The 15,698-nt window shown below is 59.5% G+C and overlaps 1 protein-coding gene across 2 annotated transcripts in view; it reads right to left on the reverse strand.

Annotated features, from left to right (window-relative positions):
• The window catches only part of Ppp2r2c (protein phosphatase 2 regulatory subunit Bgamma), a 97,760-nt gene that overhangs the window by 31,536 nt on the left and 50,526 nt on the right, over window positions 1-15,698 (reverse strand). For both annotated transcript variants that reach the window (XM_046423646.2, XM_058572428.1), the window contains exon 2: window positions 1,434-1,531. In XM_046423646.2, the coding sequence (XP_046279602.1) occupies window positions 1,434-1,531 (98 nt within the window). The remainder of the gene's footprint in view (window positions 1-1,433; window positions 1,532-15,698) is intronic.

Below are 15,698 nucleotides of genomic sequence, written 5' to 3' on the forward strand. Positions count from 1 at the left end.
ATGGCAATGATCACCCTCCTGTCTCAGGTGCCAACCTGTTCCTAGTGTCTGTGTGTCCAGCTAGGGCCTGAGTTGAGGGAAACTGTGCTTGGAGATTTCACACTGGGGTAGAACATCTTGCAGTGTCGGTCCTGGAGCAGAATTTCGTCCCTGACCCACCTTGGTGGCTCCTGTTCTGGTTCAGGCAGCAGAACTTAAACCACAGTGAAGAGGCTCCTGGTGGCGTTCCCCAAGTGAGGGCGCGGTAATGCCACGTGCACCAGAGGCCGTTTCCCAGTAGACAATTCAAGTTTATATGACATAAAACTGCAACCAGGGACAGATGAAGATAGTTGCCAAGCCACAACTTTGGGTATTTCTGTTCATTTTTTTAAAAGTGTCTTTTTAAAACCTTTAAAGTTCTTTGCAATAATTGCCTCCAATTCTCCTCATCTCCTGGGAGCACTGGTTATGACAAAAAGATCAGTGACATTAAAATGAAGAGAATCCAAAATGGAGCAGCTCACATCTGCCAATTTAGTTTCCCTCTGCAGTTTGGCAAGAGGAAGGCTTCACTAGCCCCAAGGGGGACACTCTGGTCTACCTTGTGAAATCCACATGGGCTGGCCAGTGATGCACTGGGTCACGGATGTTGGCCCTGGACTAGTCTGTGTCCCTGGTGAGCTCTTTCAGGCCCAAGATGCATCTGTCCCCATTTGGTGCCTGGGGGAAGGGAGCGCCGAGCTACACCAGCAAGCTGAGGGGAGGGTGGGGCGGACAAGGAGGTCAGCTTGGACCTTGCTCAGGAGGGCATGCGGGCAGCTCTCCGCCCCTCCCCCTTCCTGGCTTCAGGGTGTCCTCCCTCCCCTGCCAGCTCACGTCTCCATGGCTGGCCTGCTGTGCACCAGCTGGTCACTGGCCTGCTTGCTCATCTGTACAATGGGGGCTGATCCTTGCCCTGGAGGTGAGCAATAGAGTCAAAGAGGAGAGTGCCCCAAGACTCAGCCAGGCGTTTGCACATAGTAGGTGCTCAGTGAATGGGGGGCCTTTACCAAGCGTTTCAGAAGTGACTCCCAAGGCAGGTGTCCCAGGCCTCCTGTTTCATCCAGAATTCTGCTGACAACAAACGCCACCAGGCAGGGGCAGGGCAGGAAGGGAGGGGATCCTCCTCCCTGTCCTCTCTGGCCCAGGGCCCCAGGTCACCCAGGCAGAGCAAGGTCTAACCGGAGGCTTCAGCTGTTTTTCTGGGGTCTAGGACAGGGGCACAGCTCACAGGGTGCAGTCAACACACCGCCCAGCCAAAGGCGCAGTGGTCCACGTCCCACCTGCCCATTCCCATCCCCATCTTTCCCTGCGTCAGGGGCCCTGACCTCCAGACCCCACCCCGCCAGGCCCCGCCCACCGGCCAGCCTCTACCAGGCCCCGCCCCCTGTTGGCCCCACCCACCCACACACCTCCGGTTCCCTCTGGAAGATGACAACCCGGCCGCCCTTGTCGCCTGTGGCCAGCAGCTCCCCAGTGTGGTTGAACTCGACGGTGGAGATGATATCGGCTGGGGGAAGAGAACCAGGAGGGCGCACTCGTTAGAACGGGGTTCAGGCGCTGGACTAGCGCCCAGGGGACCTTAAGGAGCCAGACGTGGGGGAGCATGCGGAGGGCCCCTCCCGGCCTCCCCGGACTGCGGAGCCCTGTTTGGGGTGTAAATCCCTCTTGCCTCTTCCCTCCCTTCTGGTTTGCAGGTTTCCTCCTGTGCTGAGCGGTGTCCCCCTGCATGTGGGACACTCACTGAGCCTTGAGCTCACAGTCTCAGGGCTGGGTGACAGCTGGTGGTCACATTCTAGACTTGAGGTCAGCATGGGCCAAGACAGTGTCCTGCACAGGTCTCCACTGGACACCCTTGGAGAATGCAGGCCTTCAGGAAGCCACCCTGAGAGGATGGGGTGGGGGCGGGACTGGGGGACCCCAGTGGCCAGGCAAACTCCTAGAACCTGGGCAACTTCAGTGGAGACTGGAGGTGGCATCTAAAGGCACCTAGATGTGGCCCCCCTCCTGTCTTGAACCCCGGCCCCTGGACTCCAGCCACCTGGGCCCGGCCAGCCCTTCCCAGCATCTCCGTGGGCAGACACGACGCTCGCCTGCCAGGGGCCTGTGAGGACCGGCACCCAGTCAGGGTCGGGTGGATCTCCCTCCCGTCAGAGCCCAGCCCCCAGGCAGGCTTCTGGGGTCCTCCTGTCTGTGCCCGGAAGGCTGAGCCCAGCTCTGCTGGTCCTGGACGCTGCTCCTCCGGCTCTTCTTCCCACCCATGTTTCCTCAGGGATCCTGGGGACCTTCCTTACGGGACACACAGAGTCGCCCACTACCTGGAGCCTTCGGCCCCCAGGGCTGGCGCGACTGCACGGGCAGGCGTTTGAAGAGAACTGACAGCCCCACCCCCAGGTCCCACAGTTGGCACCTGGGAAGTACCAGGCCTCCCTGCCGTCCCCAGCATTCTCAGGGTCCAGTCAGAGATGAGCAGCCCGGATGTTCCAGGGGCCAGCCTGGGGGCCGGGGAAACTGGGGGGGGGATGACTGTGGCCTGGCAGAAGGACGCTTCCCTCCCAGGAGAGCTGGCCTGCACTACCGCTGTCCCCGGGCTCTGCCACCAACACGTTGATTCCACTCATGCCCGACCCCTGACGAGTGGAGGTGAGCCTATGAAACCCACATTTCAAGTATGTTTGAAAAACAGACTGTTCTAGAACATTCTCCCCATATGCCCAAGCAGAGAGCAGACCCCCCATGCACGGTGGCTCTGCCAGCTCTCCGTTCCTGACCTGGGCTCTAGGCACCGAGACCCCTGACCTGACTTTAGCCATCTGGACCTACTTTCAAACAAGCCCCAGGAGAGACGCCCTCCCTCCCACCCAGGCTGGATGTCAGCAGGCTGCCCGGCCCCATGTTCCCTCTCCTGACAGCAGCCAGGCGTCAATTCCTGGGACACAGCGTGTCTGCTCAGAGCCTGACCTCCGACCCTCCCACACCGTCCCCTCTGCCGCTTCCCGGTCTCAGGGACGGCAGCACCAGTGACGCTAACTCCCCGCAGCCTTGAAGTCACCAACTCCATCTCCCCCTGACGCAACATTACCCTGCTGCCAGGGCAACACACCCAGATGCCAGCCGCTTCCACCTCCACCTGATGCCACACACCTCCTGACCATCACCTCCGTGCCATCACCCGCTACAAGCCAGCTTCCATGGAGCACTGAGAGAGAGGCAGGCTGCCACCTCATGCCCCTGCTCAAAGGCCTCCTGTGGCCCCGTCTCAGAGTAACACAAGGGGTAGGGCTAGGGCTAGGGGTAGGGGTAGGGTTAGGGGTAGGAGGGCTGAAAGCCCCTGATGTGGAACACATCAGGAAGCCAAGCCTGTCTCTCCCGTGCCCCCATGGAACCTGGCAGTGCCCCCACTGGCCAGGCAACCTGCTCTCTGCCCCTGACTGAGTGTAGCTGTGATTTGCTTGGGGCTGCAGGACGTCAGCAGACACTGGAAAGGGCTTGGGCGCTAGAGTTGCCACCCTGCACCTCTGCCTTTGCCAGGAGAAGGGCCTGCCCAGAAGTCCACCCATCCCAGAGGAAGGAGGTACAAGCCAGTCTCTGGCCAGACGAGACCTGATGTTGGCCTCTGTAGATGTGAAATGAACGGCTTTACTTATTTATTTTGGGTACCGGGGATTGAACCCAGGGGTGCTCTACTACTGAGCCGCATCCTCAGTCCTTTCAATTTTTTTTATTTTGAGACAGAGTCTAAGTTGCTGAGGGTCTCCCTAAGTTGCTGAGGTTGGTCTTGAACTTGTGATCCTCCCGCCTCAGCCTCCAAGTTACTGGGATCACAGTCACGGTCCTGCATCTGGCTACATATTTACTTTATATGCAGCGATTTGGGGGTTTAGCTCAACCACAGATGACGACACCCGCCCCAGCCCCGGCCACTACTCCATCTCAGTTATCCCTCTCCTGACTCTGGGCTCCATCTCCAAAGCACAGCTCTCGGGCCTGCTGGTGGTGGCCCCTGAGTGTCAGCAGAGCTCCTTCCCTGTCTTTCAATTCTGCTCATCTGCTGCTTCTCGAGGGCCCAGCTTGGACCACCTTTGCTGAAATCGCCATCTGTATCCCAGAGCCCCTCTGGAGTAGCCCAACCCCCTTAGCCCAGACTGGCTTCTCCTACAGTGCTGTCCTGTCTGTGGGCTGTCTGTCTGTCAGCCTGAGCGCAAGGCCGCACGGGCAGCGGCTTGGGCTCCTTGATTGGCAATGGCACTTTGAAACTCAGTGTGGCATGTGGTGGGTCAGTCTAAGGTGTCATTCTATGTAGACCTCTGGGAAGCAGCTCCCGGCTGGCACTGCCCTCTGAGCCACCAATGCCAGCTTTGATGGTGACAGAAGAGAGGAAAGAGAAAAGCGAGCTGAGAAGCAGAAGGTGGTCGTGAAGACAGACGCATGACGATCTGTTAACACTTAAAACAAGGCCCAGAGGAAACACGCACCCGTCCCTTGAGCACGGTGCAGAATGTCCTGGCCCCTGATCCTATCCTTCAGAGAACTGTTGGCGGCCATGGAGCCCAGCCTCAGCCCAGTCCTGCCAGGCTCCCAGATGTGGGCTGGTTCTCACTGTTTCATATTAAAACCCCCCAAGGGGAAAGAACGAGATGTAAAATTGTATGTAAAATGTCTTTGATTATGTAGACCAGTGATCACAGCCAGTTTAGATAAGCAAACTAGCCGAGGGACCGCAGGAAGAAAACCTCCCAAAACGCCAACAGAGGTTCCTCTGTGGGGCTGAAATTAATTTTTCCTCCTCTTTCTACTTTTCTGTTTTACAGATTTTTTTTGTAATGAAGATACATTATTTTTAAAAAAAGGTTTATTGGGGTGTAATCAAAATGCAAAATCTGCACACATTTAATCTATGCAATTTGATGCGTTTGGACATATGAATAATGTATATTATTTTATGGTGGAAAATAACAGTGCTATTAAATTTAAATGCCAGTGTAACCTTGCTACCCAGAGTGAATGAGGGCCACAGAAGCTGGGTGGTTACCACAGTAACAGACACTAACGTCTGCAGGCGACTCACGATTCATATGTCATTTCATAACCACCGCCTCCTTCTCACGACACGCCAGCCCCCGGGGAGAGATTACTATTTCCACTTGGCAGCTGCAGACCCCCAGCTCCCTCGGCAAGCAGCGACCCCTGCGCTCTTCCTGTGTCAGGCAGAAACGTGGGTTGGACGCTGGGCTCCAGCCCCTGACTGTGTGGCTCTGGGGAGTCACACAGCTGCTCTGAGCCCTGGTTCCTCACCTGCAATATGCCTATTAGAGTCTTCCAGGGATTAGAGGCCCATGAGCCCGGCGGGGGGAGGGGGTGAGAGAGTCAGGAGAGAGGGAGAGCAGACCAGGACTCCAAGGGATGATGCGTTCAAATAATTTGCTGGACAGAAGTTTAAGGTCTTTGTCACCTCTGATTCTGCCTCTAGAGAATGTGCAGAGAGCAGCCCTGAGGTGTGTGAGCTAGATGGTGGCCCAGCCTCACCTTGCTAAGTCCCGCCACCAGCCCCTCTGGCCCCGCTCTGCAGGTAATGATGGGCGACCTCCCCTCACCCAGCCCAGCACTGCCTGCTCAGGCCCAGCAGGTGGCTGGGGGAGCTGCGCAGTGACCGGTTTTCACAGTGGCCATCTTCATGGTCTTTGGGGAAAGTGGCCTCCCCTGAGACTTGGAAGTTCCCATCCCCCTAACGAGGAAGTCAGGAGCTTTGGTGGCACCCCTAGACCTAGGCCATCCTCTCATCCTGAGAGCGCAGCCCATCTCAGCCCCACACCACCTCCTCCCAGAAGCCCCCGCCAGCCCTCCTCTCGCCATCCCAGTTCAGTGGCCTGGCCCACAGCTGCCTTCGGGCCCCTGGGTGCTCCTGCAGGGCGCGAGCACTCCCACCTGGAGGTGCTGTGTCACTGTGACCTCTAGTCTTGACCGCAGGGGGCCGCTCAGCGACTGGCCCACCAGGCTTGCTCCCTGCGCTGCCCCCAGGTCTCCCGCCCTAGCCCAGAAGCCCCACCAAGCAGCCCCCACAGATGTCAACCACAGGCCTTAAATGACCACAAACACCACCACCGATCAATCTGAAGGCTGGGATGGCCACCCAGAGCAGGTGGGCAGCCACTGAAGAAAAGCCCTACGCTGGGCCTGCTTCCCGCCTCCAGCCCCAGGACAAGCCCCAGCCAAGGCCACGCAACTGTGGAAACTCAAGACGGCCACCGTCTTCAGGCTTACACCAGACAACAGTGTGAGGACACCCCACCAGCTGCAAAAGGGAGAGAGAAGGTTCTGGAAAGATCTCTTGGGAGAAGGGATCCCCAAATGTAGCAGGTAAAGTCTGCCCATATCTCTAGCTGCCCCCAGATCATGCTCCAAACAGCTGCAGGCTCAGAGAAGTGATCGAGGTCCCCGGCACCGCCCACCAGCTGCCAGAGTGGACGCTTGATCTCGGGCACAGTGACCGTCTCCAAATACAACAGGATCCGCCATGCTGGGTATATCCACAGGAAGTGACGGCGGCATGTCAGAGACCCCTGCCCTCCCGAGTGCCCTGTGGCACCCGGCACAGCACCAGAGATGGAACCAGCCCAGGTTCCACAGACATCAGGGACCACTGACCCTGAGGTGTCCTGGGGGCCGGAACTGACAGAGATGCTCAGTAGCTCTGAGAACTGTGGAGGACATGAAGACAGCCTGCTCACACCTAAGAAGAAGGAAGGGAAACCCAGCAGAGCGGGGAGGGAACTCAATGGGAATCCTAAAACCCAGGAAGACAGTATCTGGAACAGAAAGATCCCGGGATCCTTAGCACGAAGAGATGGTGGAAGTAGGAGTCAGTGCACTTGGTGTCAACAGGAACTGCCCAGGCTGTGAACAGACAAAACGAAGATGTTTTAAAAAGAAAAGAGCAGAGATATGTAGGGGCTGTGGGAGGTTATCAAAAGGTCTGAGCCAGGCCCCCTGGCGCACCTCATACCAGCTACTCAGGAGGCTGAGGCAAGAGGCTGGCAAGTTCCAAGTCAGCCTCAGCAACTTAGCAAGACCCTGTCTCAAAATAAAATAAAAAGGGCCAGGGTTGTGGCTCAGCACTTTCTCCAAGCCTTGGGCTCCATCCCCAGAACAGTGGGGGGAAATCCTGACATATGTGCAGCTGGAGCTGCAGAAGAAAAGAAAGGTAACAGAGGAAGACAGACCTGCGGAAAGAGGCACTGAGAACTCCACAATTTGCAAAGAATATAATCTGTCCAGTTTACAAATTTCAGAAGCTTACTTAACTCCACAGGCACACCCTGGCCTGGGCATGTGCTTGATTTCTTCTCCACTATGCCATGTGGGGGAAACGCTGCCTGTGGACCTCGAAGATGACAGGCTGCTCCACCTGGGCATTCCAGCCTCAGCCCTGTTACTTAACCAGCTGTGTGACCTCACCAGAACCACTCACCCTCTCTGAGCCGAGGCTGCCCCATGGGTAAAATGGGAATCATCATCACTACCTGGTCACAGTTCTCCTAGAATGTATGTGAAACTCAAATAGCCTGTAGGCTAGAAAGTTCTCTGGAGGTTCTGGCCGAGGCTTGCATTTGATGAGCACATCAGGGTCCAGGGCTGGGAGAGGAGGGAGGAGGAGGGCTGTGGGCAGGCACCCGGGAGAAGAAGGGGGCTCAGGTGCCAGGCCCCTGGGCTGGGGCTCCGTGAGTGGATCTGCCCAGCATCTTCTCTGGGCTCCCAGAAGAGGAGCCAGGCCCCACCTGGGAAGAGGGGTCCTCAGGCCTGCCCTCCAGGGGCACCCCAGGTCCAAGGACACATGCAGGTGAGGGGCGGCCAGGTGAGGCAGAGAGGATCTGAGAGTCTCTGGACGCAGTGACAGGAGCAGGGTCTTGAGGGACAAGGGGGGGTGGCAGATGAGGACTCAGGATTGCCATGGAGAGTGAGTCAGATACGGAAGGCCAGGAGAGGTTACCACAGGTCCAGCCTCGGGTCACGTCCTGGGTGGCCTGGTCCTAGCAGGCCGCACACACTGAGTCCTTTCCTCAGTCTACAAGTTGTCGCAGTCACCATCACCCCATTGTACAGGTGGAGACACCGAGGCACAGAGGGCAACCGCCTGCCAGAAGCCACCCAGCTAGTGGGAGCGGAGCCAAGATTCAGTGTCAGGCGGGCTGGCTCCAGAGTCCTGAACTTGACCCCTGCCTGGCGCTTCTCAGGACACCAAAGGGGTCAGAGATGGGCCTGGGGAGAAAGCAAGTGCTGGGCTCAGAGTCCCCACACACCCCTGTGAAGAGGACCTTGGAGAAAGCTGAAGATGTGGCCCGAGACCTGGAGCAGAGGGACCTGGTGTCTGAGGGCCGGGGAGGAGGTTCTGCACCCACCCACGTGCTTCCCAGGGACAGAAGGGAGCCAGCCTCGGTCATCTCAGGTGCTGTGTGCTGGCTGCCTGGGGGCCAGGAGATGCAGCAGGGGGTGGCTGGGCAGGGGGCCAATGCCCCCGGGGCCGAGGAAAGCCACGGGGCTACTGGACAAACAGCTGTGATCCCCAGGTAAGGGTCCTGCCAGAGAGGGCTCTGCAGGCGTCTTCCAGACCTCCCAGGGAAGGACTTAGGACAAGGTGGGCAGCCATGTCCCCCTGCCAGGCCCACCAGAGCAGGCAAAGCCCCAGCACACAGCAGATGGCCCGCGTCTCCTGCTGACCTCCCAGCCAGCGAGCAGGCCGACAGGACGCCAGCAGCCCAGCCCCGTCCCCCTGCAGGCCCTCCCCACCGTGGGCCTCGGGAGGAGCAGGCCTGGCTGGCCGCAGGCACACAGGAGAGATGCCAGCCTCTCTCAGAATCGGGACAGGCATTGACCGGGTCTGGAAAGTCAGTACTGAGTATGTGGCGAGGGGCACAAAGCTGAGGGGGACTGGGAAGGCCGGACGGCCCCCAGGGCAGGGGAGGGGCCTCCCTGGGGGGCTGTCAATCACAGGCCTGCCTGCTGCGCACCTCTGTGCTCACCCAGGGCACCTGGCTCATGGTCCTCACCCAGGGGTGACAATCCAAGGGTCACTAATTTCCCCACACTGGTCACCACGCAGGCCTGGTGAGCAGTGCTCTCCTGCAGCCTGAGCCTGGGGGGCCTGGAGGAGTGAGACGGCTCCCTGAGCTGTGCTTGGGCCACTGGGCTGGAGCAGGGCGTGAGGGGCTGGCGGAGGCTCAGGGGTCTGAGTGGGTAGGCCAGGGCGCAGGACCCCAGGCTCTGCCCCTCGGGCCAGGGCATCCTCAGGACAGGAAGCGGGTGCCCGCCCCAGCCCCAGGCCCTGGCCCGGCCTCTGGAGGAAGCCACCTCCTTCCTGCCGGTGACCTGTACAAGCCACCTCCCTCTCTGGTCACACCTCCTGTGTACCGAGGACAGGACCAGGGAGGGGGACAGGCAGAACCCCAGGGCTGGGCATTGGATCCTCTCACAACCTGGCGGGTGCTGCGGGCCAGTGCTGGCCTCAGCACTACCTCCCCATCCGGGCTCCTAAGAGGAAAAGCACCTCCAAGCTGGGAGCCAGAGGGAACCAAGCCTCGCGGGGTGGGCTGGGGACATGCTGCAGCAGCCTGGGGTCACCTCTGCTCCTCATGTGACCTCTCTCCCGCTGCACTCTGGCTTCTCATTGGCTCGGAGAGACTCTGGGCTCACACTGGTTCTGGTTTGATTTTAGACCGTGGCGGGCTGAGGCCTGACCTACACCACACCAAACTCACACTTGGTGGTTTCTGGACGCACCACGCGGGAACCATCCCTGCTACCTAGTCCAGGGCAATCCCACCGCCCCATTGTGGTGTTCCATTTCCTCCCCAGCCAGGCAGCCACCGCCCACTTCCTGAGCCCCTGGACATGGCCTGCTCTGGACCATGCCGCGTGGCCTCCCGGGGCAGGGGCCTCACCCACCCAGCAGGGCTTTCACAGCGAACCTCAGTCCTCGGTCCCCTCTCATGGCTGGCACTATCCCAGTCATCACGATGTTTCCAAGACAGGTAGGTCCCTTGGGGGACGTCACGAGCCTCTGGTAACCCCTGCATCCTGGGTCCCTGAGCTGTGGCTGTGCCCAGCTCTGCCAGCCAGGGGATGGCTGCGGGAGCCAGGGTGGGTGTGGAAGGACACTGCCCCGTCAGGGACAGGGGAGGGGGAGGCTGTGATGGTGGCCAGCAGCTCCTCCCCACCCAGGCCAGATGGGACCCCTGCTGAGTGTCTGCTGGCTGGGCTGGCAGGGCAGATGGGCCTGGGGGAGGAACGGGCAGCAATGGATTTGCCAGTGGTCAGCAGGGTCCAGTCAAGCTTCTGGGTCTGATTCCAGGCCAGGCTGGACTGTGCCCAGAGCAGGGGTGACACCCAGCTCTGGCTTCAGCACAGCCTCTAGGGGCTGCCCTCAATCAGACTCCTGGGGCCTTAAGGTGGCCAGGTGGCCTGAGGCCAGCCACTGACTCAGGACGGGTCAAGGTGAAGGAGACCACCTGCTCCCCGCCCGCTCTCTTGCAAAACAGGCTCCAGAAAGCCTTCCTCCCCCAGCACCCTCAAATCACCTGGGCTTCTCTCCTGAAGAAGAAGAAGATTCTCTGGCCCGGCCCTGCTCTCCTGGCTGGACCACTGGGAAGGTCCTCCTGCGTGCTGAGGTTTGAGGACCCCGGCAAAGCAGCCTGGAGGGCGAGAGCGCCAGGCCTGTGCATTCTCAGTGATCCTCGGCACGTTGGGTGACTCCGAGCCTCCACCTCCCCACCTCCAATGGGAGACGCCCGGGCTGGCTGCGAGAGGGACCGAGGCGGGGACAACAGAACTGCCCAGCTCCAAGGACCTGCTGAGAGTCGGTATCGGCAGCTAGTGGGCATTACCACTGCTGCCACACGCCATCGCAGTGCCACCTGCACATGGTAGGGGGGTAAGTGACAGGAGAGGGCTTCCGACCAGGCAAAGCGGCTGTGGGGGCCAGCGTGGCTCTCACGTCCTGGTGGTGGGGTCTGGGCGAGCCCTGCTGGCTCTGAGCCTCAGTCTCCCTGCCTGTAGCATGTTGGTGACTGGAGCCGTCCATGCTGGGGGCTCTGCACACTGTGATGTGCTGTCCCCGTGCCCGGAGGAGCGTGCAGGCCTGACGCTGATTCATACGGATTACCCGGGTCGGGACAGGCCAGCTGGCCCACTGGCTTCTGTCCTCCCAGCACCTGGGGTCCCACGGGCCCTGTCCTCCATGCCCAGTTCCTTAGACCCCAGTCAGCAGGTGGGCAAGGGGGGGGGGGTGGCGAGCTGTCCAAGCCACTGCAACGCCTCTCAGTTCTCATCACGTCAGCGTGACCACCAGACCCCCTTAGGCCTGTCTGCTCCAGGCAGGGGCTCGGGCACTGGGCCACTATGTCCCTGGCCAGACTTCCCCAGGCTGTGGTGCTGGGGTCAGTCAGCAGGGCTGGTCCCTCTCCTCTGGCCACCCACCGCTCTCGCCTCATCCTGGCCCAGGCCACGTGACCCAGCAGCTGCAGCCTCAGGGGGTCTCCTCTGAAACTAACACCTCATCACATCACGAGCCTCCCTGCAGCCTCGGTGGCTCCCCAGCGCCCTCGGAATGAAGGCCCATCTGCCTGGTGACCTCTTGCTCACCATGCCTGCTTTGAGCTGGCCCGGGCATCCTTCATTTCCCCAGAAGAGGCCACTTACTTATTCAAACTGGACTTACTGCACCCCTACAAAGTGCTAGACCGTATCCTAGGCAACAGGAATTCAGAATTGTGCCCAATGGACACTGCCTGACCAGGGAGAGAGCTCGCCCTCAAATTCAGCAAGAACTACCTGTGGTGCAGAGCAAAGCTGACTTCTGCCCCGCCCTCCTATGGCACCACCCCGTGTGCCAGTCTCTGGGTGACAGTCAGGTAGAGGAGGCCAGTCACCCTGTTCAGGTGCCAACTGGGATTCGGAGCCAGAGACCCCCATGGGGTGGGACTTGGGCTTGACAGACAGGTGAGGCCAACTCTAGTGGCGTGATGGCAGCAGCCGCGTCCCCAGCACCTCGGTTCTGAAAATGGGCAGGCCCTCGGGTGCTGTGGCTGCTCTCTGGGACCCTCCTGCTGTGGCCTCCAGGCTCCCTGCCCCTCTTCCACCTCCCTTGCAGTCCCCTCTCCTGACCCCCTGTCGGTACAGATGTCCGCCTGGGTTACCAGATGGCAATTGAGGAAGTGGCAGTTCCCGAGGTATGGCTGTGGCCTAAGGGGACTGCAGTGCCACCACACTCACCAACCTGTCACTGGGATCACAACACCCCTTACAGAGAAGAGAGGTGCACAGACCTGAGCCCCCCGCACCAGATGCTGCCCACGTCCTTGGGCGCCCCTCATACAGCCAGGCACATGGTCCAGCTGCAGCTCTGTGGGTGACAATAGCGATGGCCGGTGTGGAGACCCCCCTCCCCTTTGGTCTCCTGCTTAGACCATTAAGGAGCACTGCACATTGGTGGAGCCAGCCTGAAAGGGTGGTAGGCATCGCTCTCCCTTCTTACACAGGGAAACCAAGGCTGGGGGAGGGGAGTCCACCATGCTCTGGGGAACCCAGTGGGAGGTGGAGAGGACCCTGACCTGTGGCGCTCATCTAGCCTGTGGATGAACACTCCTGCCAGAGCTGATGCCAAGCACCTGCGTTTGATAGCTAGTTCAAGAACTTCTAAAAGTGTCACCATTGGCTCCCACCAGCCAACATGGGCCAACTTGGGCACACCCTGGCAAAGTGAGCCACCTAGGTGGCCCGAGGTCAGACTCTGGCCCCAATGTCACCACTGAGTTCAGAGTCTTCCCTCAAAAGCACCTGCACCCACCCAACCCAGTACAGCCCCAGGAGACTCTGGTGCACTCGGCAGGATCCTTGCCAGCCACGGAACCCCGGCCAGCACCACAGAGGCCACGCCAGGGAGCTCAGCTGGAAGGAAGGACAGGGAGGCCCACTCTGGCCACGCGCCTTCTAGCTGCAATCAATCCCCCAGTTATGGCTTGCAGGGGCCTGGCGTGATGAGCAGAAATACAGCGCCTGGCCAAGAGAGGTCAGGTGCTGTCCCCGTGCTGGGTGGGTGCCAGCCTCGGATGCCAGGTGAGGGGACTGGACCAGCCTCGGGGTCCCTCTGTGACCTCTTTGTCCATAGATGCTCTGGCTTGGGCAAGATGAACAGGGGCCTGGAGGACAGGCAGCATGGGACCCAGGGCCCCACCCCTGCCACCTGCCCCTGGAGGAGGACACCTGTTCCTGCAGGGGCAAACCCTGGGCCTTCCCCTTCCCCCTCCCTCCAGCTTGGTGAGCGTCTCTCTCCCCCAGGAGCTCGCAGGCTGCAGGTGAGGTCTGGCTCTCCACCTCGGGTTCCCAGGACAGCTCTTCTCCAGGTCCCTCTGCCAGGGCTGGCGGGACCTGGCCCTGACCTGCAGCCAGCCATCCGCCAGTCATTCATTGACCCAACGTTCACCCATGTCCAGTCCATGTGGAGTCCCTGGGGCTGGGCCACCAAGGGGGATGTGCAGATGGCTTATGCTTCCATGGTGGCTTGGAGGGAGACAGAAAAGGAAACCAGTAAACTCATTCCAGCCTCCCAGGTTCTGGGGAAGAAGTCTGTGCCAGGAGTGGGCAGAACCCCCAAGAGAGGACAGTACAGCCTAGTGGTCAGAAACAGCCGCTTTGGCCAGCCCTGGATCCAAGCTTCCCTTCCTCTCCTTAGTCATCTGAGGAGGCTACTCACCCCCAGCCAGTCTCCTGTCTGTCCATGGGCTTAAGGCAAACCCTGCCTCAGAGGGCCTTAAGGGTTAATGAGGGACAAGTGTTCCTCACAGACAGGACTAGACTGGTCCCAACCATTTCACAAAGGACAGAGCTGGAAGTCTGACTCAACCTGATTTCAAGACCAAGACAAAGTGACGACAAACAAGAGTGTGGCGTTGGTGGAAGGCGAGACAGAGAGATCCCTGCAGCAGGCAGGCGATCGGGAACCACCTGCGATTCCAGAACAGCTGGCCTTCCCAGAGGCACCGAGGCCGGTCGCTGAGGAAAGGGTGGTCCATGCGGGAAGAAGCCAGGAGGGAGCCACACGGCTCAATGTGAAAGTCAAGACGATAAATCTGCAGGGGAATTTTGGCAGCTTTTATTTTTTAGACAAGACCCAAAGAGCAAGAGCAACAAAAGAAAAATGGATTTCTTAGACTTTATCAGAATTAAAGCATTTGTTCTTTGAAAGAAACTATTAGAAAAACAAAACGTCGTGCCACAGGATGGGAGAAAACACCTGTAACCACGCACCTGACCAGCCATTCGCATCCAAAGCTCGTAAGGACGCAGCACTCAGTGGGAACACAGCAGCCGAAGGGAGAGGCGGGAAGAGGCCACCAGAGGTCTGGCTCTCCACCTCGTGTTCCCAGGAGAAGACCTCGTGTCCACAGACAGGCAGTGGACACAGGGGAGGCACGCCACATCCTGGGCCATCGGGAGGAGCAAATCGAAACCACAAGGCAACACTGGGACTCACCCACGAGGACAGATAGATTAAAAAGTCCCGGCTGTTGACCATGAGGAGTGGCTCACGCCCCCACACTGCCAGGACTGTGCAATGAAGCTGCCCCTCGGGATCAGCCTGGCAGGATCCTAAAGAGCCACACAGGCCTGCCATGCAACCCACCCGTTCCTCGTAGCCAAGAGGAAGCAAAGCACACACATGTGCAAGATGTGAGCATCCCTGTTCACAGCGGCCGGTCCACCCAGCTCAGACCTGGAACAACCCAAGTTTCCATCGACAAGTAGAAGGATGAACAATTGTGACCCAGCCACTCCGTGGGCTACTACTCTGCAATGGTAAAGTCCACCCTAGGCATGTGCGAGACAGTGGGGGGACTCTCAGAGTGATTCAGCTGGGGGAAAGGAGCGCGGTGACTCCATTTATATGGACGCCTAGAAAGTACGGACCAATACACAGCAACAGAGAGCTTGTGGGTGGCCAGGCGGGTACAGGGTAGAGATGGAATGGACCACTGGGGACAAGGGGACCTCAGGGTGATGGTAGAGTCCCAGACCTCACAGGAGGTGCTGGTTTCATGTGCATGTGGCCAAGACCCCACTGTATTAAAGTGTTAAAGTGAGGAGAAAAGGGGAAGCAGCTGCCCTCATGGGAGGCCTCCAGAGAACCTCAGGTCTGACCCCGGGACCGTGGGTCATCGACACCACCCCAAGTAACCTTGCGAAGGGAAAGAAGCCTTTGGTGCAGTTTTCATCAATCAAGCGCATCCTACCTGCCAAGACACAGTTCACCCAGATTTGTCTAAGGGGGGCTGGCCCACCCGCCTTGGCACAAGCACCACGCTGTGCCCCATGTGGTGGAACTGCGTCCATCGCCTAAGGTTAGACATCCCCTCCCTCTCCCAGGCACTCGCAGCCCGCCAGAGGCCGGCAGGAAGCTGCAAGCCAGCAGGGCGGCCTGCGCTGAGCCCGGGGCTGCCCCCTGTGCCACAGAGCCCTTCACACACATGGCGTGGCGGGCAGAGGAAGGGACCTGAAAACCAGGGCACAGCCAAGAGTGGCCACCTGCTGGCAGGTTCCCACCAGAAACATCCAGTCCTGTTGGACAGCAGAAGTCTGCAGCAGAATGAAGCCCAGGCAAAGGGTGGAGGGTTTTGACGGGGGCCGAG

This window comes from Marmota monax, unplaced genomic scaffold, assembly GCF_021218885.2.
Source record: "Marmota monax isolate L192 unplaced genomic scaffold, Marmota_monax_Labrador192_F-V1.1 WCK01_AAM20220418_F8-fsc00009, whole genome shotgun sequence".
Classification (NCBI taxonomy): Eukaryota; Metazoa; Chordata; class Mammalia; order Rodentia; family Sciuridae; genus Marmota; species Marmota monax.